The sequence below is a fragment of the Syngnathoides biaculeatus genome, chromosome 7 (genome assembly GCF_019802595.1).
Source record: "Syngnathoides biaculeatus isolate LvHL_M chromosome 7, ASM1980259v1, whole genome shotgun sequence".
Lineage (NCBI taxonomy): Eukaryota > Metazoa > Chordata > Actinopteri > Syngnathiformes > Syngnathidae > Syngnathoides > Syngnathoides biaculeatus.
The window spans coordinates 22,120,478-22,146,383 of NC_084646.1; the positions used below are offsets into that span (position 1 = coordinate 22,120,478).

Genomic DNA, 25,906 nt, shown 5'->3' on the forward strand with positions numbered 1-25,906 from the left:
ACATAAGAGGCTGCATCTGATGTTTTCTAATGTAAAAAAATAGCACTCTATCTATCTATCTATCTATCTATCTATCTATCTATCTATCTATCTATCTATCTATCTATCTATCTATCTATCTATCTATCTATCTATCTATCTATCTATCTATCTATCTATCTATCTATCTATCTATCTATCTATCTACAGTGAAGAAAATAAGTATTTGAACACCCTGCTATATTGCAAGTTCTCCGAAATTTTCATTGTAGGTGCACGTCCACTATGAGAGAGATAATCTAAAAAGAAAAATCCAGAAATCACAATGTATGATTTTTTTTTTTTTTTTTTTTTTTTTAAACGATTTGCGTGATACAGCTGCAAATAAGTATTTGAACACTTGAGAAAACCAATGTTAATATTTGGTACTGTAGCTTTTGTTTGCAATTACAGAGGTCAAATGTTTCCTGTAGTTGTCCACCAAGTTTGCACACACTGCAGGAGGGATTTTGGCCCACTCATCCACATAGATCTTCTCTAGATCAGACAAGTTTCTGGGCTGTCGCTGAGAAACATGGAGTTTCAGCTCCCTCCAAAGATTTTCTTTTGGGTTTAAGTCTGGAGACTGGCTAGGCCACGCCAGAACCTTGATATACTTCTTACGGACCCACTCCTTGGTTTTCCTGGCTGTGTGCTTCGGGTCATTATCATGTTGAAAGACCCAGCCATGACCCATCTTCAATGCTCTGGCTGAGGGAAAGAGGTTGTTCTCCAAAATATCACAATGCCTGGCTGCGGTCATCCTCCCCTTAATACAGTGCAGTCGTCCTGTCCCATGTGCAGCAAAACACCCCCAAAGAATGATGCTACCACCCCCATGCTTCACAGCAGAGATGGTGTTCTTGGGATGGAACTCATCATTTGTCTTCCTCCAAACACGGATAGTAGAATTAACACCAAAAAGTTCAATTTTGGTCTCATCTGACCACAAAACCTTCTCCCATGACTCCTCTGTATCATCCAAATGGTCATTGTCAAACTTAAGACGGGCCTTTACATGTGCTGGTTTAAGCAGGGGAACCTTCCGTGCCATGCATGATTTATAACCATGACGTCTTAGTGTATTACCAACAGTCACCTTGGAAACGGTGGTCCGAGCTCTTTTCAGGTCATTGACCAAGTCCTGTCGTGTAGTCCTGGGCTGATGCTCAGAATCATTGAGATCCCACGAGGTGATATCTTGCATGGGGCTCCACTCCGATTGAGATTGACCGTCATGTTTAGCTTCTTCCATTTTATAAAGATTGCTCCAACAGTGGACCTTTTTTCACCAAGCTGCTTGGCAATTTCTCTGTAGCCCTTTCCAGCCGTGTGGAGTTGTACAATTTTGTCTCTGGTGTCTTTGGACAGCTCTTTGGTCTCGGCCATGTTACACGTTTGATTCTTACTGATTGTTTGGGGTGGACAGGTGTCTTTATGCAGCTAACGACATCACACATGTGCATCTGATTCAGGATAATACATGGAGTGGAGGTGGACTTTTAAAGGCGGACTAACAGGTCTTTGAGGGTCAGAATTCTAGCTGATAGACAGGTGTTCAAATACTTATTTGCAGCTGTATCACACAAATAAATCGTTAAAAAAATCATACATTGTGATTTCTGGATTTTTCTCTTTAGAATATCTCTCTCACGGTGGAAATGCACCTAGGATGAAAATTTCAGACCCCTCCATGATTTCTGCGAGAACTTGCAATTTAGCAGGGTGTTCAAATACTCATTTTCTTCTCTGTATCTATCTATCCATCTACATACAGTTGATACAGTATATATATGGGCGGCGCGGTGCCACTGTTGTAGAGCGTTGGCCTCACAGTTCTGACAACCGGGCTTCAAGTAATCTTCCCAACACTGTCATTGTGTCAGTACTTTTTATTTGCTCTTATCTAACAAGGAGCTGAATGACAAAATTCACAACAGGCCTTTGATCCATGAATCAATCAATAGATTTCCACTTCCAAGCTAGTCTGTTACTCTTCCAGTCTCTCTGTAATTCACTTGTAACCTACTGATGGCTCATTGGCTGCTTCAATCTGAAAACATTCTGTTTTGAAGCCTCGCACCAGACAGGTACTGTTGCTCACTTGATCGGTCTCATGATGAAAATGTATTAGTCATTCATGTATCAAACACCTGTTTTGATTTTTGCTGTTCTGTTCTTTAAGAGGCAACAGCGAGTTGTGCAGAATAACCTGAAATCTTGGATGTTGGACATGTGCATTAAAAAACAAACATTATATAACCCTTGAGGTGATAGTGAATTTTAGGTAATCTTGAAAGCCCAGTACACATTTTCTCTGAGTAGTGTATGTTACAACAAAAAAAAAGAAGTCAATAAGTGACTAAAGTTTTAACAGTTCCTACTCTACAAATTCTACCATTTCCCAGCAAGTGGTAAGGTTGACTTCCACAAAGGCAAAATTGAGGGGAAACATTTGTGTATCCTTGTAACAGGTTTGTTTTAGGCACATGCTACGTTCCCACAAATTTTGTGCAAATGTGTTCGTTCATCACTTATGTCTAATCCCAACAAACCTAACCCTAACCACCAAAATAATGTGATTTAAAAGACCTCATAAACCAACTGGTACTTTCTGCATTCATACAGTTTGAAAGTTGCTCTTTCTTCACATCAGAGGAGCTGTTGGCTTACGAATCCAAGCGCAGGGAAGCAGAGGAGAACATGAGACCCCCCCCAGAGCCGGTGAGGGCTCGGATCCCTTTCACAGCCTGCCTGCAGGCCTTCACTGAGCCTGAGAACGTTCCAGACTTCTGGAGTTCTGCGCTGCAGGCCAAGTCTGCTGGAGTAAAGTAAGCTACTTGCATATTAAATCCACAAATTAGCATGCTTTAATTTATCATCCCTTTTCTCCTCAGAACATCTCGCTTTGCGTCGTTTCCAGAATATCTGGTGCTCCAAATCAAGAAATTCACATTTGGAGTTGACTGGGTGCCAAAGAAACTAGGTAAACTGTTGGGGGCTTTATCTGCTTTTTCATATTTAGATACTTCTGTGGGCCGTTACCTTCATTTGTGACCAGGAAGTTGGGACTCTTATTGCTGAGGAGCACAAGCGTCTTATATGCGAGAATGAACTCTCATTGAAGTCTTTTGATCTTCACTGTTCTATGTAAAAATGCGTGTACAATAGCTATGTTCTCATGCACCGTTTCCTAACCAGTGTACCGTGGGAAATTATCTAACGTCGCTAAATTGGTCCCCCAAATTATTTATCCACTCCAAATAATGCCGGGACCGTATAGTATTTAAATGCACCTTCTACAGATGCCATGATTAATCTGTCTCGTCTCCACTCTCTTGGGCATTTGTCTGGTGGTGTGACTCGAGATTTTCTCAAATGTAAAATATGTGGCTTGGCCTTGTAATGGTTGGGAATTGAGTGCGGTGCTTGATTTGTCTTGCTCATTTTAACAGTCACAGTAGTAAGTTCAATGACACAATCGTTATTCCGCTATTCTGATATTTGGTTCATAGCTGCTATGACACACTATAACACCGTCAAACTCAAGGCCCAGGAGCCGGATCCGGCCCGCCACATAATTTTATGTGGCCCACGAAGGCAAATCTGTCAACTTTCACGATTCTTGTGAAAATCTGTACCAAAATTTCAAATTGTCATATGTCATAAATAATGTTGAGATAAACATTTTGACTTAACAAACATGAACAATGGTTGAAAAACCCACCACCCTTGATTTCTGATTCAAAAACCATTATACATAAATTTCATGTGTAAATATGATGATGAGCCAATTAAAGATTTTTATAGTTTAGTCAGAAATGCCTCTGAAGGAACCCCCTGTACTATAATATCAATCAATAAATTTTGCATAGTGCATATTTTTATTAGATTTGTGAGTAAACTGGAGCCTAACCTAGCTGACCTTGGGTGAGAGGCGAGTTACACCCTGGCCTGGTCACCAGCCAATTACAGGCCACACATAGACGAACAACCATTCAGACCAAAGGAGAATTTATAATATAACTTTAGAATGTGGGCGGAAGCCAGAGTACTCGGAGAAAACCCGTGCATTTGTTTCAAACGTCCAACAGAGGGGAGCATTGGGCTATGTTTCATGTGGTTTACTTCATCACACATACTGTGGAAATTCGGGTTTATTTATTTCCATTTGTAAATTTAATTTCAGAACACATTTTTTTTTAAACTTAAAAAATGAATCACAGAAATGGCAGCAGAGTGAGCATTAATTCCCACATCTGTCTCGCAGCCCAAAGGTTCTGGATTTGAATCATGGCTCTGGCATTTGTGTGTGCAATTTGCAAGTACTTCTTGAGCTCGTGTGAGTTTTCTCCAGGTATTTCAGCTTCTCTCACATCCCCAAAACACACGTTAGGTCAATTGAAGAGTAAATTGTCCATACAGGTAGGTTAATATGAGTGTAAATTCTTGTTAGTCTATATTTGTCCTGCTATTGACTAGCGACCAGTCCAGGGTGTACTTCGCCTATCTCCCAAAGTCACCTCTGACTAATAAGGACAAGCATTATAGAAAATGTATGCATGGCTAACTAATAATGAATAAAACATTTTCTATACATTTGGCATCAGCAACAAGAAGGTAGTTCTACATACAGTACAAGTAAAAAAATTTCCATGTTTGTGTATAGATTTGGGCATAGATGTTCCTGACTTCCTGGATTTGAGCCGTCTTCGGGCTACAGGGCTGCAGTCAGGTGAAGAGGAGCTCCCTGACCTGATGCCACCCATTGTGTTACCTGAAGACACCAGAGGTATTAAAATATACATGCACAAATCTTAATATAGCTCTAACGTACCAGAGTTTTTGTGACTACACAAGTTATGTTTTATTGCCGCACTGCACGGCACCTACTCTGCTTTACGTGGCTCTAGTTCTACATTTTAGGATACACGGCTAGAAATTATACAAATAAACACACATCAACGTGAGCTTAATGTTGTTGCTTTGGATTGCTTGTACAACGTTACATTATTCTCCACCATAGTCTCCACATTGCTGCAACATGCCTCTGCCAAAAAAGTGAATAAAAGGGATCTTCATTCTCCTCTAATTTGGTGGATTTTTTTTTAACGTATCTATATTGGAGTTTGAAGTAATACAGCATTAGTGTTGGGAAAGTTTATTTCCTTTGCAAACGAGTTCAAAGTTCAGTTCATCATTCCAAAAATGGACTAACGCTGTTCATACTGAATACGAATAATCAAAAAAATCTAAATTGTGTTCACCAGTCCAAAAATGAACTAGTTCATAGTTGCTGATGTGCTACTAGCCTTATAATACTGGCGTAGCATTTCCCTATTTTTGCCACCTGTTCCATTCCACGGCCAGCTGCAGCTTTCACCCTACAATGTCAAAAACATGAGGAAAATCTTATTCCTAGAATTATGTTATTTTAAGTGAGGAATTAAAACAAAAACAGGACTTTTGTCCTATATGGAAAAACAAAAACGTGACAGTATGCGAAAGGACATTAATAGCTTGACACTCTTGGGAGCTCTGGATGACTTTATTGACAAAATAATTTAATAATCTATTCATATACAAAAAAACAAAATAATTTCTATATTATCACGGTGTGATCCTAAAGAGTTTTAACAAAAGCATTCCATGACAAAAAATAATGTTCTTCATTATCCATTTTTACCGTTATGTCATGTATTATAAAAGAACACATTCACTCCCATTTCCGCAGTGTCCCCGAATACATCTTATGCCCTCACAGAGCTGCCACGTGCCTCCCGAGTTTCATTGTGAAAAGCGAAATAAGTTCAAACTGTTGTAGTCCAGCACACCTGCAACACTTGTGAGGATAAGTGCCTTGGAAAAATGAGGGATGGAGGGATGTTCCCTCTCAGAAAATTGAGGGATGGGGGGATGTTTGCTCTCGTGGTCACTTTTAATATTACAGTTAATGCACTGCATGTTACTGGACATCAACATTACTGGCAGCAGACCATGCGATGTCACTCTTGCGCACACATGCATCCCCATGGTGATGCTCAATCAAAACATTGTGCAGCCCTAGTTTAAAAGGTCCACGTGACCTAAAAAATTATGGCTTTGATAGCTTCCCCATTTTCAAGTTGAAAAGTGAGCTGCAAGATTGTATGCTGTTTTTGAAATGTTCATTTTGGGATCAGAAAATGTCCATTTTATTCTTTTAGAAACGCTCCAGCCACTCAACCGCAGTGATTACAAGCACAATTTGCATTTTGTTCATTAATACTAAAAAGTAAGCTAGCACTCTTGAAAACACCCTCATCTATTTATCCCTATTTACTGTATTATTTTAATATTACAAAGGGCAATAGTTTCCTTGAATATTGCTTAAGCTCTTTTCCCTCAGACAACCACGTCTTCATATTGGTTTACTAAACCACATCTTTATGCTAGTAAGGGGATATTAAGGGAAACAAAATGCTTGTTTTTGTACAAATACTTGGGTCTCTGGAGTGCTTGCTCACCCATCAAGTGTAAAATTATAAAACTGTTTAAATCACTTATCTGTCTGAATCTGAAAATGTATCAGTGAGCAAGTCATTGTAAATCTTACATAATAGCCGCCTCCACAAAAAGTTTCTCATCCGTGACTGGAGAGCGGCGACTTGATCTGCCATTGACCAGCGATGGCTCGGCCTCACATAATCAAAGCTGGGTGGACGCCTTTAGTTGTCCTGTATTCGGCAGTGAAGGCTTTGTGCAGTGTCATTTCTTTTCAGTCTTGACCCGGAGAAGTGAATGTATGCTCTGGATGGAGTCTCAGTGTCTCACAAAAATCTCCAAAAAACACCACAAAAATTTGCTAGATCTTTTGCGTGTCACATTTTGGGAAAAATATGTGCAAGTGGGATTGGGATAAACAAACGAAAAAACAACAAAAGTTTTCATTACTGAGTAGCCGCTTGGTTTGGTGAATAGACTGGCTCTGCCTTTGCTTGTCATTGTAACAAAAGCATGACGCAGCATTTATTTGACAAAGAACTGCACGTGATTTAAACAAGTGTGAGACAAATGCTCTATGAGCCCTGTGATTGGCTGGCAACCAGTTCAGGGTGTACCCTGCCTCCTGCCCGTTGACAGCTGGTATAGGCTGCAGCACTCTCCGCGACCCTGGTGAGGATAAGCGGCCAGGAAAATGGATGGATGGATGTTGAGACAAATGGATATTAAATTTTTGTCACGAACCTCCGATACAGGAGTGGACCCAAATGCAGGGCTTCGAGGCAGAGGCCATAATGTTCAATGTAGTTTATTCCGGAAACTGGGTCATACACGGTGTAGCAGTCCGACAAGGCAGAGGTACAGAAACGCTAGGCGGGATCCAAAAGACACCCAGCAAGGTCCAATGACTATGGGGCAAACTAACAACTCCTTGGGACAGGAACAAACAAAATGGCACAGAATCGCTGTGACTAGGGTTACTCTAACTTACATGTAGAGCGGAGAGTCCCACAGGTATATCCAACTCACTAACACAAAGCAATGAACTGGCAAATGCCAGTGATAAAAACTCCAACTTGAATGCCTGTCTTATTACAGTCTCAATGTGAAACAGCTGTGAGCGGTGACAGGTGTCACTGCCCAGAACAGTGGCATGGCCACGTATTGCTCATGACAATGTTCTGTAATTCTTTATCTTTTGGGTATTTTGACTGACGTTTGCCGACCTTTGAAAAATAGACTTGGGAAAAGACCTTCTCAAATTGGGAAAAAGTGTCATGCGGGCTGACTGGTCACCACATCTGCCTCACAGTTCTGAGGAACCGGGTTCAAATCCGGCTTCGCCTGTGTGGACTTTGCATATTCTTCCTGTGCCTGTGAGGGTTTTCTCCGGTTTATGCGTTTTCCTCCCAAATCCCAAAAAGATGCATTGTCTATTGATAGAATACTAAATTGTCTGTCGTTCTGAACGAAAGTATGAATGGATGTTTGTTTCAATGTCCCCTCCAATTGACCCCTCCGTGGATGTTGCGCAATCCGCGTCACTGACCAATCAGAGGCCAGAGATCTGCATAATCTCGGACTCAAATCTCAGACAACGCCGGCTGGATGGTCCAGTATAGCTTCTGTTGGCGTTTTATCGCGTATTTGGGTTCTTTAACAATAGATATGGTTAAGAGGTGTAGTCACGGACTTTATAATAGTGACGACAGGTATCCTGAAAGACTAGTTGGTGGAGTTCAATTCGTACCCTTTCCAAAACCGAAGACCCAGTACGAAAAATGTCTTTGATGGATAAAACTTTGAGGAAGACCGCATGATCAACTGAATCCATCAACCGGAACAGATATGTTTGCACGAAGGTAAACGCTAAATTTGATTTTCAGTACATGTCATATAAATAAATTAGCAGTTCTTCGCTTGCATAACATAGCTAAGTGTGAATGATTGACACACTTGATCTGTGTTGAGCGATATTTTGTGATGATCTGACTGCACAAACGTGTCTCTGTTCGGCGCTCCCGAGCGAAGCTAAACCGGACTTTGTTTGTTAGTACAAAGGTATGCCTTATATTTGATTTTCAATACATGTCTCATATAAATGAATTAGCTGTTCTTCGCTTGCATAATATAGCTACGTGTGAATGATTGTCACACTTGATCTGTGTTGAGCGATACAAGAATAATTATTGAGGGGAGCGCGTGACGTTACAGAAAGAAAACGAGAGAAACAACTCATAAATCAAGCCTTCGCCTTCTTTTCCTTCAAACGGTGGTGCACAAACGGCTATACAGAATCTGCACACAAGTGTGATATGTAACACGAAAATAGGAAACTGTCAATGACGAATTCGTCTTTGAGTTATAATCTATTATATTATGTGGCTTCTCGGTCTTCCTCTGACTCTGGAAAGATCTCGCGCTAATATCAATGGTTTCTCCGTCGATATGCATGTAAATACCATTGAAATACCCCTCGCTGAAATACTTGAACCCTGCTGTCTGCTTTTCAACGATATTTCACTGTTAGCTATGAATGCCGGTAAATCGGATAGTTTTGCTCTATTCGTTTCTTGCTGCGCCGATATTTTTCCCAATTGTTTGTCTGACGTCAGCGCACATGGCGTGACGTCACTTCAGGAGGCCTGGTTAAGTGCCCTGTACGGAGGGGTGAATTGGCTGGTGACCACTTTGGGTGTATCCCGCCTCTCTCCCACAGTTAGCTGGGATAGGATCCAGCACGCCTGCGACCCTAGTGAGGATAACCGGTACAGAAAATAAATGGATGTCTCCTTTCATGCACTCCAGATGATCATTTAGTTGAATTGTCACGAGATTTGAAACCCTCGCATGATTGTTTGAACATTATTAGACTTTTAAAGCATAGTTTCCAGAAAATTTTGGTTAACCTTGTTCTGTCGTGTTTTCTGCCACTTGTATAATCTCCTAGAAGGCATAATTGCTGACATTGCTATATAATCAGACTTTGTAGGTGATATGTTGGCACACTGTCTAAAGTGTGACGTCACATTCTCTACTTGCAAATTTGTCCCAGGTACTTTCCACGGCTTGTGATTTTAATAACAGTGCTGTTCCTCGTGTCACTCGAAAGGTTCCGCTCCAGCTACTGTTCAGCGTCCACATTAATATTTTAGAAAGCACAGCGTGTTCAGAATGGCCTGACCCGCTGAACACTATCTCCAAAAAAGAAACTCACAGCTTCATGTCTTTTGTGTACAAAATCATGTGCTGCCTATGCACTGACATTGCACCCAGAAGCTCACCTTCATCTTTTGTCTGAGGGATGGATGAGTGCAATGGTTGCTATATCCAGTTCCATGCGCACATTTAAAGGTACCTTGATGTGACATGGCATGCCAGTGCAGTTGCATATCTGTCTGACAGCGGGACGTACTTAAAAGGACCAATGCATGAAAATACCTGGATTCGCTTCTATTTTTAACTTTAAGTAAACTTATGTTTTTCACTTTTCAATTTACAATGAAAGTATGCCCGATTTGACAAATATTGAGGCTGCAACTTTTCTACGTATTTACATTTAAATGGTAGTGTCTTTTCATCAATGCTATTTTTCTATTGTATACACATGCTACAGTGTTCCCTCACCACAGCATATACTGGTTCATTGTTCAAGCCCCTGCTATATATTTTTTTTTTGTAAAGCGACTGTTTTGAACAGTTATGTTTACACAAAATGTGTGTTTAATACTGTAAAAATGTGCTTAAATCATGTCATTTGGGTAGATCTATAAGTATAAAAAATGGTTTTCTATATCAGATTTCCAAATATACCTCAAATGTTAAAGACAACCCTTTCTTTAATGTTGGCTGTTTGGATTTTTTAAAAAACTTTTCACACATAGGCTTGATGTTGATAATGGTTATGAACACCCTCAAGTCCCATTTTAGTCTATGCCCAAGAAAATGGATATTCATAATTTCGACATGCTTTATTTAAACTTTGCAAACTTTTCTGAACCAACCCGTTTAAAGAATCCTAATGGAGAATCGTTTGGAACTGGAATCGCTCAAATTCGAATAATCCCTAACACTAGTGATGACCTACTTGGCTTTCCCATTGGTTCCGCATACCACCTACGCCGCCGCTTTCTTGATTGATTTTGCAGTCTATAATTAAATCATCTTGTCATGGAGGTCGACTTGTTCAAGTAGACACTGTTCCATCAATCTATTTTCTGAGCCGCTTATCCTCATGAGGGTCGCAGGAGTGCTGGAGCCTCCCCCAGGTATATTCGGGCAGGAGGCAGGTTACACCCTGAACTGGTTGGCAGCCAATCGCAGGGCACATGGAGACAGACAACAGTCGCACTCACAACCACACTTGGGGGCAATTTAGTGTCTAGAATTAATCAATATTTTTGGGATGTGGTGGGAAACTGGCGTGCCCGGAGAAAACCTACACAGCCATGGGGAGAACATGCAAACTCCACACAGGCGGCACTGGGATTTGAACCCCAGTCCTCAGAACTGTGAGGCCAATGCTCTAACCAGTTTTCATTGATTTGATTTGATATATATGGTGCAGCTCTAGAGTGTTGACCTCACAGACCCGTGACCCTTGTGAGGATAAGTGGCTCAGAAAATGGATGGATATATGTGTGTGTGTGTGTCTATATATCTGCCAGATGGTCCCAGAAGACCCACACAATACATTTGGGCATGCCACAACAGAGAGGCATCTTGCCCCACCATCGGAGCCAACTCACCACCAGGTGGTGATCAGCTGACAGCTGGCTCCCAAGTTGCTTATGAAATATAGAAAATCAGCTTGATAGAAAAGTATAGAAGCAGAAAAGTCACTTAAAATTTTGAGTTATCGAGCAGTTTCTTTCATTCTTTTAGTTATTATTGACTTGGACCTGAGAATTCTCACCATTAAACAATCATAAAGATGCCTTATAAAATGGATCCTCTATTAGACCCTCACTCCCTTCCTCTCTCCACAAACCATTTTTTATTGTGGTTTAAGCAGAGGGACAAAAAGAGGTTAGGAAAAACAAAATGTTCTCTTTCAGTCAGTATTTTTTTAATCCTTGTTTGTATTATGAGTTTTGGCTATTGCAAATAATCCAGTGGCCCCATCGTCCTCCGGCTGCCATGCGCAGTGATTAATCATGTTGACCCCCTTGCCACTCTCGCTACCAAAGACTCCCGCGCCTCATTGAGCACAAATGTTTGCCCTTATACACATTTGTTCCTGGTAATGGCCACTTGAAACTAGCAGTGAGGGGAAGTAACTTGCAATAATTACAAATAATAACGATAATATAGTATAACAAAAAGTTAGCCCTAAACACACTGGTTACACTGTTAGCATGCATGCCAGCACGTGCTTTAGCGTGTACGTAAGATACCATATGATGGCGGTCACCAGGCAGTGATGAACAATTGTATTTTACACCTATTAGCAGGGCGGCACGGTCGAACAGCTGTAAAGCGTTGGCCTCACAGTTCTGAGGTCCCAGGTTCAATCCTGGACCCACCTGTGTGGAGTTTGCATGTTCTCCCCGTAACTGCGTGGGTTTTCTCAGGGCACTCCAGTTTCTTCCCACATCCCAAAAACATGCAACATTAATTGGACACTCTAAATTGCCCCAAGGTGTGACTGTTGTCTGTCTCCATGTGCCCTGCAATTGGCTGGCAACCAGTTCATGGTGTACCCTGCCTCCCGCCCGTCGACAGCTGGGATAGGCTTCAGCACTCCCAGAAACCCTCGTGAGGATAAGTGGCTAAGAAAATGGATGGATGGATATAGATGATTTTATGGGTTTTATGAGCTGGAAGCCCACATTATGTCAAAATAAACAAATGAATACTTGAAATTGTTTAAATTGTGGGCCCTGAATCTAAAATCTATGAAAATGTAACTTTTAAAATGGAATTAAGAAAATAAATTTAACTAACTAACTAACTTTCCCACGATATACAAATTTTTTGAAAAGGATCTCTATATATAGACATGATGATGGTTGGATGCGGCTTTTTGTTTAGCATGTTTTTAAAGTTTTAAAGTTGAATTCCAAATTGTGTGACTAGTGGCATATGACTTTGAAGTTTCCATTGTATTATGATAAGTCAAACCCAAGTTAAAACCAAAGCATTTTAATATCGGCTCATTCACTGCCAATCCTCCATGTTAACATGAATATTTGAATTCAACAGCTTCCAATCAGTGTTAAGGGGGGGTTCTTTCAGCTTTAATATTAGCGTTGGAGGCTGTGGAGTATTGGTTTCATATTCATTTATTCCATTCATGTATGTGTAATCACTTGATACCAAAAGCATAGAAGCGCATATATGAGAGAAGTGTGTGATTCATCTCTTTCTCCTCTGTTCCAGATAGCTCCATGAGCTCCTTAGACTGTGAGTATTTTGCCTCTGCTCTCATTAACACGATGACACATTGAGCCAAAGCACTGAGCACGCATGCTTGAGCAGGTGCACAACACTTTCTTGTTTGCGTATGTACTCCATGATAGATCATTGTGCGATGAAGCATCATCCCCAGGGCTCATTGTCTTCTGGTCTCTTTGCTTAATGAGGCCCAAAGAGAGAGAGAGAATGAGAGAGAGAGAGAGAGAGAGAGAGATGGAGAGGGTGGTTGCTATGACACCAGCACATGTGAATGAGCAGCTGTGTGTATGTGTGTGTTTGTTTTAAGTTATTGATGCTGCCTCTCCATTGTGCCCCTTAGCTCCGGAAATAGATGAGGCAGCAGTTATGCAGCTGGCAGAGATGGGCTTCCCCCTCGAGGCCTGCAGGAAGGCCGTCTACTATACTGGAAACATGGGCCCCGAGATGGCCTTCAACTGGATCATAGCTCACATGGAGGAGCCTGGTAAGCAACTTTTGAATACGGTCCTACTTTGACATATGAGTGACCCAACTTGCGTGTTTTTCAACATATGAGGTAACATTTGACCGATTTTGTACTTTGACTTGAAATACAAGCGTTGTATGGTGCTAGTGAACTCCGTTTAAACCTCCTCACAATAAGCAGCCGGTTGGAAGATAACTAACAGTTCTTCAAAAGAGACTTTAACCCTGGAGAACCCATGGGGTCACAATTTTAAAAGAGGATTTGGATGTCTTGGGTTCTCTAAGGTTAAAATGTTTCAATCCCAGTTGAGGTTTACTGTCAAACTAAACACAAAACAAGGAAAATCCCACATTGAAAATGGCCTTGTCAAAAGAATGTCCCACTAGCTTACTGCTTCTTACGCGATAAGTTCCTTTGATGGGCTAACATTTAATATTGTGTTAAAACTTTTCATGAAACTGATATTTGAACACAAATGATGGAGCAACACACGTAGACTGACAATATTACAATACTTTGGAACTCTAATTTACAAAGACCTGTTCAATTTACAAACGACAGACCAAACAAAAATATTCACCAATGGTCAAACCTAGTTGTAGTGGGTGAACCTTTCATAAATTCCTTTTCTCCCAGGAGGTGGATCGCTCTCAGTATCTCTGGTTTCACAGTTGGTACTTTGCTTAGTGCGTCTTTGTGTGCCTTTTTGGTTTTTTTTTTCCACGTTTTGCTAGCTTTGTGGGTCCAAGAAATAGGGAAGCACTCACTTTGGACTTAAAAAAGACCATGGTGCACGCACTGCAAAACCTTTCTTACAGTATAGTGTGGAATAAACAAATCCACAAAAAAAATCTTCGTTGCCGCTGACTTAGCCAAGTGAACCAAGTATGTTTGGTGGAACCAAGAGAAACTTCTGGGCCAATTGTAAAAGCTGTACGTTTTTTTTTTTTAAATGAAAAACAGCGAGCATATAACATTTCCAAGACTAACATTGGAAAGAAGGTGAGGTTCTTACATGCCGACTCGTTGTCAAGAGAACCTGCTGCAAGCCATCCAGCCATCCATTTTCTTAGCCGCTTATCCTCACGAGAGTTGCGGGAGTCCTGGAGCCTATCCCACTTGTCAACGAGCAGGAGGCAGGGTACACTCTGAACTAGTTGCCAGCCAATCGCAGGGCACATGGAGACAAACAGCCACACTTGCAATCACACCTAGGGGCAATTTAGAGTGTCCAATGTTGCATGTTTTTGGGATATGGGAGGAAACCAGAGTGTCCGGAGAAATCCCACACAGGCACGAGGAGAACGTGCAAACTCCACACAGGCGGGTCCAGAATTGAACTCTGGACCTCAGAAGTGAGTACCAACGCTTTACAGCTGTGCCACCGGGCCGCCCTGCTGCAAGCCAATGAAGTGGATTTAATTTTTTATTCTTCATAAGTGTCGCAACCTGGTTGTTAAGGTGAAGGGGTTTTTTTAGATTTCCAGCAGGCTGTGAACACACCAGAGGGACTGTTGACACCGTGACACAGTTTGGGTGCCTGTCAACAGCGTGGCTGAATATGAATGAGGAGGACGTGTCTGTTTGTTGTTGTCGAATTGATTTTGAAAGAGAGTTTTGTCACGTTTGATATACAGTACTCTATACTGTTATATTATCTACAAACCTTTACTAATAGAATGACTTTTGTCAAAGTTGGAACCAAATATTCAACTTTATGCTATTTCTTGTGAGAATGATGTCCAATTTACAAACTTTCCTATTTACACACCCTGTCAAGAACTAATGTAAGTAAAGGTTCCACTATACTCACAGGCATTTTATTTATTTGAAAAAAATGTATATATTTGTATAAATACAAAATATAAATATTAAATAATATCACAGCAACCTACGAATTCACAGTAGTGATGAAACTTCTTTATGTCTGCATGCCTGGCCAAGGCGGATACAACCAGAAAGAGCAGCATTATGAATTGAGTTGAATTGAAGCATTACAACATGATACACAAAGTGTTTGATGCCCAATATTAGGGAGCTAGTTTCCTTATTAAAATCCTATTCCAAAAAGTGTTGGGTGGGGGCTGGAGCAGATTAAATTGTGATGACGTGAACTGAAGCAAGGGACGCCTGCAGTTCTTTTGCAGATGTCCGGAGTTCCTTTCTGGCCTTCTGGATGAGCCATTGATGTTCTTTTGGGCTAATCTTTCTCAGGTGGCCACTCCTGGGATGGTGGACCACTGTTCAATCTTCCCTCCGTGTGGTTCGCTAGTGCCAAAAAGCCTTAGATGTTTCCTATGCACAAATGTTGATCTCTCATAGCACACCTGGGCACAGTGGTTGCAAGTTAAAAGATGTTTTATTTATTTATGTATAGTCCTGTTCGGCTGTTAGGTCAAGCAGAATGGAGTACTGTAAACAAGAACAATGGCACCTTAGATATGTGTGTTCTATGGGGCAGTAGTGCTAGATCCTGTGAGGAAGAACATGACAAGATGGTACAGAACAAGGACAAGAGGGGAAGCATGCAGAACAAGGGTTGTGAACCTAGCCGGCTGTACAACTGAATTCTGGTGGGAGTGGCTACATAAATATCCAACAAAATTTCATATTTATGTTACAAAAAGTGAGAGGCCCCACTTCCAGCTAAAAAGTCCAAGGGATGTGTGCCTGCGATCATGTACTAGTGAATTGACATGATTTGACCTGCGCAATTTTGACAGAAGTTGTTTGTCTTCAAAGCATCATGTCACAAAACTGCTGCAATCATTTTTTTCGTACTGGCAATCCGCTACAAGAATGCCAATATGGTTTCTGAAGTTGCCTTGAATTTATTTGAATTTAAGAGGTCACATGTTATATTTTCATAGTTTTTCTATACATCAGTTTCTTTTATGCCCCCTGCTCCCTCTCCACAATATTGCCAAAAGTACTTGTGCAGCAACTGTGTCACCACATTTTCCTCCTCGAGGATACTGGCGTGAGGAAGTAACACATAATGACAAGACACCTTTATTGGTATGGGGCCTTTTAAACTCAAAGGTAATTTAAAGTGAGAGACGAGTCAAACCTTTGCCGGATCAGGCAGGACAGCTTTTGTTTACTCTGGTCGTTTATCGGAGCATGTGTCCGTGACAACACCATCAAGTCTGTCAGCGCGTCGCAGTCAAGATGTTCCAGCGAGGCCCTAAGTTGTGTCACTTTTATTCCCTTGGTGTGAGGTAAAAGGCCTCAAGAGTGCACGGAAACGAGAGCAGCCTCTTGCTTGTCAGTTTGAAAGAGGGCGATGCAAAAGTGGTGCCATATCATGTTTTTTTTGGGGGGGGTTAAGAAGCAGTGGAGTTGGTGACGTTTCCAATGCATCATCAGACGATGGACAAAATAATGACATAGGACAGCCCTCATTAAAAAGGGCTTTAATATGACACAATTTGTTTTTTCCCTGGGTACTCCAATTTCCTCCCAAGTTCCAAAAACATGCAAGGTGGGTTAATTGAAGACTCAAATTTATCCTTCCATGAGAATGGTTGTTTGTCTATATGTGCCCTGTGATTGGCTGGCGAGCAGATTAGGGTGTGCGCTGCCGAAATAGGCGCCAGCGCACCTGAAACCCTAACTGGCTCTATTGAACACGTTCTTACAGAATCAGAATCAGCTTTATTGTATACCTGGAAGAGGTAGGAACATTGGGCGATTTATAATACCAGGGGCAGAAGCACACAGCACATGCAAAAATGGAGAAATAAAAGTAGGGAACGGTATCTTGGTCATTGATCCTTTAATAAAAGTATTATCAATCATTCTCCACATAAATACTCAAGTAAATGTCAAAAGTATGGTGCCAAGTACAGTTTATCAAAAATGTTACTTGATTAAATGTCACAGAGTAAATGTAATGTGTTAGTACCCACCTTTGCTCCGTATTTGTCTCAACTGCCTAAAAAAAGTGGCTATCACCCACAAAGTATTAAAAAACAAGGATTGAATGGTCATTAAATCACATCAGACTTAGATATAATGACAAACTAACCCATTAATCTGAGTTATTAAGGTACTTTGATTATGTAACTGTTTGTTGCTGTGACCAATTGCCTAATAATAAAAGGATTGGCTAAATTTTTGGTCATTGTCATCCTCTGAGTGTATATTGGAAAAGTCAAAAGAAAACCCTCATCAGGACCTTTGATTTGATGCAATATACACAGTCATCAATGTGATGAGATATGCGCATTAATGGAGAAGGGCTCCATTAGTAGTCAAGTGGAAACGAGCAGTTTAACAGCCTTTTAACTGCTCTTGCAAACATGCCGTTTATTTATTCACCTCCTTAGTTTTCTGGTGGCTGGACAACACATTGAGTGGCAATCGAAAGCACGCAAAAAAAGGCGATAAAGGCATTAGTGGGTAGATAAGGAGTTTGCATTATTTCTTTTATGGCAACGAGATTAATGAAAGCTGTTTATGACCGTCCGTAATTACAGCCACAGTGTCCTTGCCGAAGGGCCACTTCACTTTGATTTAGTCTTGCAGAGATGCCAGATTCATGAAACAATAATTCATTGTCACATTTAAATGTGATTCATTTACAAGTTCATAAATGTACATACTGTACTCAATTATTCCCCCACTCTCGCTACCATACCCCCGCTTATCCCAGATTTTTATTTTTTGTGGAATTAATTCCTTTGTCTCAGGCAATTTGACAGTTAATTGCTGAAATTTGTGCTTAATAGTGAGGCTTATACAGTGCACAATGGTACCTTGATTCACAATTTAAAATTGTCAATTCAGGACTTGGTTATACAGTGGGGAATAAAGACAATCTGTCACGACCCATCGGAACGGAGGTAGGACCCAAATGCAGGACTCGGGAGATGCAAGGTAGTTCGGGGAAAAACTTTTATTATTCAATGGTCGGGGATCGGGCAGGTAGTCACGTGCAGCAGCGGTAGTTGGGATGTTGGGCGAAGAGAGCAGGTGAGCGGGCAGGCAGGAGTCGGTACACGGGAGAACGATCAAAGCAGGCAGAAGTGTCAAAGGAGTCAGGCTCACGGGGTCGATCGGAGAACAGGCGAAGGTCGGTACACACGGGTTGACGATCAGGGATACGAGAGTGCTGGAACGGGACATGAACCTCAACGATCTGGCGGAGAACCAGTCGTTATCGGGGTCCTATATATACAGGGGATAATCAGCCCGCATGAGGCGCAGGTGTGTGCCTCCCAATTAGCGCGGCCGCGCGGGCACCCGCACAGCCCGGGCTGGAGCGGCAGGATCATGACACAATCCCTGGTTTGAAGAGCAAAAATGCACAAATAATTGACATACCCACAAAAACTATACGTAATTTCATATCGATGGCAAAAATGATGGAAAAGCACCTAAAACGAAGAAGACCATAAAGCAGGGGTGTCAACATTTTTTTTGTCATTGCCACAGTTTCCTTTAGCCCTATGTAAATGTTTAATCATCACATTATTACAAATATACAGCAAATTGATGTGATAACTAGTTATGAAATCAGAACTTGATTAAAATATTTTGTTCACCTGTTACTATTACTACTGTCAGCCACTGTAAAGAGGTTTGGTAGCAAAAAATAAATAAATAAAAATGCCTGCCAATATCTGAACATTATTTTTTAACAATGACTTTAAAATGTTGCTACATGTTTTTGCAGAAAATCAACTGCATGGGTTTTCTCCCACATCCCAAAAAACATGCATAGTAGTTTGTTTCAAGACACTAAATTGCCCGTAGGTATGAATGTGAGTGCGAATGCTCGTTTGTTTCTATGTGCCCTGCAATTGGCTGGCAACCAGTTGGGGATGTAACCCACCTCCCGCCCAGAGTCACCTGGGATTTGTTCCAGCACACCTGCCACCTTAGTGAGGATAAGCGGTATGGAAAATGGATGGATCATTCGGACCCTTGTCACAATGTGCAGTAATTATGCTTGATAACATCATCTTATTTGTCTACATTTCCCTTCTTGTTGATATTTATGAACAACATTTAAAAGCATGGCATTGTTTTTTGGGAGGTTGGTTAGGGTAGGTCATGGAATTTACATTCATTTCAATCAAGTAACCGTGGTGATGAATGATTTCCATTTCATTGTCTCCAGACTTTGCAGAGCCTCTCATGCTGCCCTCTATGTTTGACCCGGGCCTTTCCAGCAGTGCACACAGCCTCATGGGCGCCACCCCGCTGGATAACTCGCCCCCCGAAGAGAGCATCGCCATCCTTACTTCGATGGGCTTCCCTCGCACTCACACCGTCCAGGCGCTCAAAGCCACGGTCAGTGTGGCGCCCACTTTCTCATCGTATTATTGACTCACTCATTCACTCACTGGGCAATTTTGTGATATCCAAAATGTGAGAAATATTTACACATGGATTTATATCATCAAAACCAGGGGGTTCAAGCTCATTCTTTCATTTTTGTCACTGGCCACATCGGTATGACCGTGGATCAATATAAATGTTGCATCTCCTGATGATTGTATTTTATATACACATCAAAATAATGGGAAAATACTTTTCAAACCAGAAATAAAGAATAGTAGTTTGTTGAACTGCTGTTCAAGTTACTCTCAAAAGTTGTTTTGGCAACCAAAAAAATGCTTGCAATATCTCAACATTGTTTATTACCTGTTACATTGTGAAATTTTGGTACAGATTTTTGGCAACAATCATGGAAGTAGATTTGCTTTTGCTGGCTGCATAAAATGGAGTGGCGGGCCGGATGGGGCCCCTAGGGTGTTTTATTTTTATGTTTTTATATATACATCCACTTGATAGTCTTCATCGAAGAGGTGTTGCTTGATGATTAAAACATTTTTTGAGGTTTTAGCAGTACTTTTTTGATTTCACAGCTTTTCAAATTATTAATTGGTTTCTTTTGGCGTAAGGGTCAGAGGACAAAAATTCTAAAAGTTTCTTAATAACTGGAGAACCCCTTTACAAACCAAAGTGATTATATAGCAGATATAAAGCAGTTAAATCAATAAATATAAGGGCACACAATATACAGGAAAACTGCACACTTCGTAAAAGCTTGTCGTGTGACTGAAACATCTAAATATACAGTATAATACATATAGGGTGCCAATATTTCTCGCCACGACTGTATAAAAAGACCCTTAACCCTCAACTGTCTGATCCCATGGGGATGCCTGTTATATTTTATTCATGACTCTGTTTCTATTGACAAGGGAGGATGCTGGAGCAAGGAAATTATGTATTTATGGGATGCAGAATCATACCAGTCTGTTTCGACCTCGTGATCTGCTCAAACCTACGATTTGACGGTGGCAAGTTCAGCTGGCAGCTCCTGTACGTCGAAATCTTCCCCCCATATTCCAACACAATGCTCTCCATTGCGTAGAGAGTGTAGCGCTCTGTGTTTGTCAATTGCAACATCACTTCCAATCGTGTTTGCGGTGGATAGAGTAACTGCAACCCCGTGTCTTGAGCTTCATGAATGTTCAATCCCTGTAATAAAAACCCAATTTTTAACCTAAATTCCTGTTGACAACTTCCTGGAAATAATGTGCTTGTATTACATAAGCTATAAATAATGCAAACATGAATTATAACTGACCCCATAACATTTTTGTCCTCTGACCTATTGATTATATGTGGACCCTAGGAAGATTAGCAAACTGCTACGGCACAACGTAATGGGGATGTCTATTTTTAAAAATATAATAGATGTTTTCAGTGGCTGACTGGAGCGAGTGCTAACAATTAAGAGGATTTCATAAATAGGGTGTGTAGCTCCTGTGGGAGGTCGATGATAACTACAACAGCAAAAGTTATAATAATTATAATTATAACATAACAATAGTTCCACTTTAATATCAATACATAATAACAATTGGTTTGTCATTAAGGCCCGGAAATAGCGCCAGAGAGTATTTGTCATCTAGTGCTCCCAGTATGAGTACACAAATAAACACATATTTCTTTTAATTAATGTGAAGCTGGAGGTTGGCACTCAACACTGAATTTATTATTAGCCCAAAATAAGAGGAGGTATTTTTTCTGATCTTAGTGATCTGACTGAGAGCCAAAATCAGCCACCAAAATATGACCGCTGTGTTGTATTTGGATGCACATTCTCCAGGAGTCACATGTCTATTTACAATCCCCCTAAAAAATATCCCCTGGAGGTGCTTACTGTAAGTGGAGGTGGACATGTGTCACCGCAAATGTACTGAGAATAAGATGATTTTATGAGGGGCTACCAAAAAATAGATCTGGGGCTTCTTTTCCTTTCTACCCTCCTACAAATATACTCACTCTCACACCTCTGGACATGTCCAACCCATCAAAGTCTGCTGTCTTGGACCTTGTCTCAAAAAAAATCCAACTTTGGCTGTCCCTCTAATGAGCTCATTTCAAATCCCTAGAGAGAACCTCAGCATCTTCATTTCTGTCACCTCCAGTTCGGCTTCCTGTTGTCCTTCAGTGCCACCATCTCTAATCCGTACATCATGGCACGTCTTCTGTTTTACTTCGGCTAATCTTCATTCCTCTCCTTTCCAGTGCATGCCTCCATCTTTCTAATTGTTCCTCCAACTGCTCCCTGCTTTCACTGCAGATCACAATATCATCTGCGAACATCATGGTCCAAGGGGATTCCAGTCTAACCTCCTCTGTCAGCCTGTCCATTTCCACTGCAGACAGGAAGGGCCTCAGAGCCTGTAGTTGCCTGATGAAGGGCCAACTCCACCTTAAATTCTACTTGTCTAACATTTCTTTGCCACAAGACTCACGCATGCGGTACCACAGTTCCTCTCTTGTTACGCTGTCATATGCTTTCTTTTGATCCACACAATATAGCTCCTTCTGACCTTCTCTGTACTTTTCCACTAGCATCCTCAAGGCAAATAATGCATTTGTGTACTCTTTCTAGGCATGAAACCATACTGTTGCTCGCAGATACTTACTCCTATCCTATCTCTAGCCTTTCCTCCATTCTTCATGTATCTTCTCACCCGCTAGTATTCTGTTGAATAAGTTGGTAAAAAACTCCACAGCCATCCCGCCAAATTGCTTCCATACCTCCACCGGTATGTCATTAGGACCAACTGCCTTTGTAGTGCCTCTCAAATTTCCCCCTTACTAATCGTTGGCATTTCCTGGTCCATCACACTTTTCTCTTACATTCTGTCTCATTTTCTTCATTCATCAACTTCTCAAAGTGTTATTTCCATCTATTTAGCACACCACTGGCACCAGTCAACACATTTCCACCTCCATCCTTGATCACCCTTACCTGCTGCACATTCTTCCCATCTCTATCCCTCTGTCTGGCCTTGTGTGTAACCTGGTGTACATGTTGTGCTATGCCTCCTGTTTAGCCTTCGCCACCTCTACCTTTATCCTGTGTCGCATCTCAATGTATTCCTGTTGCTTCTCGGTCAACTCAATGTCCCACTTCTTCTTCGCTAATCTCGGGCTATCAGCAAAAAACACTTTATTAGGTCAATATGCATTATCCATCCATTATCCAAGCCGCTCACAAGGGTCACTGGAAAGCTGGAGCCCTTCCAAGCTAGCTTCGAGCGAAAGACTGACTACAAGCTGAACTGGTCGCCAGTCAGTCACAGGGCAGATACCGGCACCATCACTGAGCGGGAATCGATCCCACACTGCCCGCGCCAAAGTCAGACGTGTGTACCACTACACTATCAGTGACTGTCAATATGCATAATTTAATTCAATTCAATGCGAAAATATCTTACAATGCCTGATATTGTTAATGATTATTATTTTAGTCATGTTTTTTGTTATTGTTATTGTGGTCATACTCTTGTTTAACTGGGTGAGAAACAGCAGTGCCTCATCATGTGCTGGAAAAGCCTGATAAACATTGCACTAAAATACTACAAGCACATTTCAGTATGATTCACCACATCTGCCTTTGATTTCCGATCTTCCGGCCTCGAATCTTGGCTTTGTCCTTCCCGTCCGTGTACAGTTCGCAAAGGCTCAGAATTGAACCTGCAACTTTCAAGGTGAAAGACGACCTTTCCACCACTAGCCGTTCCTCACAGTTTTATGCACTGAAATTGCACACAACTGGAAAGTACAAGCAAAAGACTGAACATGCCTTTAAACGAATAGCTCTTAAGATTGCATTATCTTTGAAAAGGTTGAATTTTTGAGCAAGCTCTTGATCTGGATTTAATTAGATTGTCCAGGTTTATTATTTTTTTTCTGGCAGTGATTTGACACATTACTGTATATTTCATAAAAATGGATAAATGGTTGAGAAAATTGGTTGGTGGATAGATGTATGGGACTTAAAGTAATTTAAAGAGTTGAAATATTTTTTTTGTGTGTTTTCATCTTCAAGAACAATAACCTTGAGAGAGCGCTCGACTGGATCTTCACCCACCCGGAGGAGGAGGCGAGCGACGCCCTTTCCAGCATGGCCGACACGGAGCCCAATGACAACGCTTTGTCCAATGCCAACTCACACAGTGACTCCACATTGTCCCCAGACAGGGACATGTCGGGGCCGCGCGTCAAAGATGGACCGGGACGTGAGTGAATGACTTTGTTTTGTCGGCGCTATTACATCTCCATTGATTTTGTACGAATGCAACGACTGCAAGAAACATTTGAGTCTCGTTTTAGTATTTGAAAGGAGGATTACTGATCTTAACCAAGATGTAGTGTGCACACTAAGCCAACTCAGCAGATCTTCACATTTATGTATCTTGCCAAACTAATGCGTGCCAGGCTCTATCCTTCCATCCATTTTCTTTGCCGCTTATCCTCACAAGGGCCGTGGGGAGGACTGGACCCTATCCTAGCTGTCAACAGGCAGGAAGCGGGGTACACCCTGAGCTGGTTGCTAGCCAATCGCAGGGCACATTGAGACAAACAGCCGCACTCACAATCACACCTAGGGACAATTTATAGTGTCCAATTAATAATGTATGTTTTTTGGATGTGGGAGAAAACCGAAGTGCCCGGAGAAAACCCATGCAGGCGTGGAGAGAACATGTAAACTCCACACAGGCGGGGCCGGGATCGAACCCGGGTCCTCAGAACTGTGAAACCAACACTTTACCAGCTTTGTCACTGTGCCACCTCTTTACATTATGGCTGCCAACAGAGGACTGACACTATTTTGCCACCTCCAGTGGCTACATCAATCATTCCAAGCCGGTCCCTCACAAGGGTCACGGGAAAGCTTCGGGCGAAAGGCAGACTACACCGTGAACTGGTCGCCAGTCAGTCGCAAATATCGACACCATCACTGAGTGGGGAAACGATCCCACGCTGCCATGTCAGGCGTGTATACCACTACACAATCAGTGTGGCTACTGCCAGGTCCTATTATATTTTTATTTCTTACACGCGTTAAGATATTTATATAGAGCACATAGTTTATTCACCCATCCATCCATCATTGCTCTTATCCTTATTAGGGTCATGAGTGAGGTGGGGCCCAACTGGCTTTTTTCAGGTTCAGATTCTTTCCATATTTATATGCATCAAATTATCTTCCTATGATCCACCTGGATTGATTTGTGCTTGGCAAATTAGCCTTCTGAAATTGTTTCAAAAGGTTCAATCGATTGCATTGATAGTGGGAGATAACACACTGGATTTAAGAGAGGCAGGCTTTATATAAATGTAATTGTTGTAGTTCCAACACAAATGCTTGGAATTCTTCTTAATTTGCTTGATTTTTTTTCTTCTTTTTTTTTCCAGTTAGTCTACTTTTTTCTTCATTTATTTTTTTTCACCCCAAATTTAGTCACTCCTTTCTGTGGTGCCCCTAGTGTTTGGATGAAACACCACGGTATGTGTGTGTGTGTGTGCTGTTTTTTGTTTGGTTTTTGTCTGGTGAATGGCAGATGAGGAGGAGGCTAGTGAGAATGTTTCAGGCTCACGTTTGTGCTACAAATAGCAGGTTCGTTCATTTATTTAGCGGTATATGTATTATTAACATGATTCCTAAAATATTTTCCTGATGAAAACCTCAGACTGCTTCATTTTACCCATCCGTCCATCCATTTTCTGAGCTGCTTATCCTCACAAGGGTCTCAGGAGTGCTTGGGTCTATCCCAGCTATCATCAGGCAGGTGGCAGGGTACACAATCCCAGGGTACATAGAGACAAACAGCCGCACTCACAATCACACCTAGGGGCAATTTAGAGTCTCTCCAATTACAACTTTCTTTTGGCTTGTCCCGTTAGGGTTCACCACAGCGTGTCATCGCAGATGAACGCTCATATTTGTTTAGCGCAGATTTTACACCGGTTGCCCTTCCTGACCCAACCCCTCTTTGGGGGGTGAAGGCCCCAGTGAGAAATGAACTCATGACCCCTGGTTTACAAAACCAATGCTCTAACCACTGAGCTATGGGGCCACCAGAGTCTCTTGATGCATGATTTTGGGATATTTGAGGAAACCGGAGTGCCCGGAGAAGACTTGTGTAGCCGTGGGGAGAACATGAAAACTACACACAGGCGGGGCTGGGATTTGAACCCTGGACCTCAGAACTATGAAGC

General features: G+C 41.6%; 1 protein-coding gene and 1 non-coding gene across 4 annotated transcripts in view; one reads left to right on the forward strand and one right to left on the reverse strand.

Moving 5' to 3' along the window:
* Positions 1 to 25,906, forward strand: part of usp13 (ubiquitin specific peptidase 13) — a 59,722-nt gene that overhangs the window by 29,298 nt on the left and 4,518 nt on the right. For all 3 annotated transcript variants that reach the window (XM_061824990.1, XM_061824988.1, XM_061824989.1), the window contains exons 13-19: positions 2,675 to 2,849; positions 2,916 to 3,004; positions 4,688 to 4,810; positions 12,883 to 12,906; positions 13,238 to 13,381; positions 19,491 to 19,663; positions 23,733 to 23,922. In XM_061824990.1, coding sequence (XP_061680974.1) covers positions 2,675 to 2,849; positions 2,916 to 3,004; positions 4,688 to 4,810; positions 12,883 to 12,906; positions 13,238 to 13,381; positions 19,491 to 19,663; positions 23,733 to 23,922 — 918 coding nt within the window. The remainder of the gene's footprint in view (positions 1 to 2,674; positions 2,850 to 2,915; positions 3,005 to 4,687; positions 4,811 to 12,882; positions 12,907 to 13,237; positions 13,382 to 19,490; positions 19,664 to 23,732; positions 23,923 to 25,906) is intronic.
* Positions 25,692 to 25,764, reverse strand: trnat-ugu (transfer RNA threonine (anticodon UGU)). Its single transcript has one exon. It is a non-coding gene; the product is annotated as a tRNA-Thr (tRNA).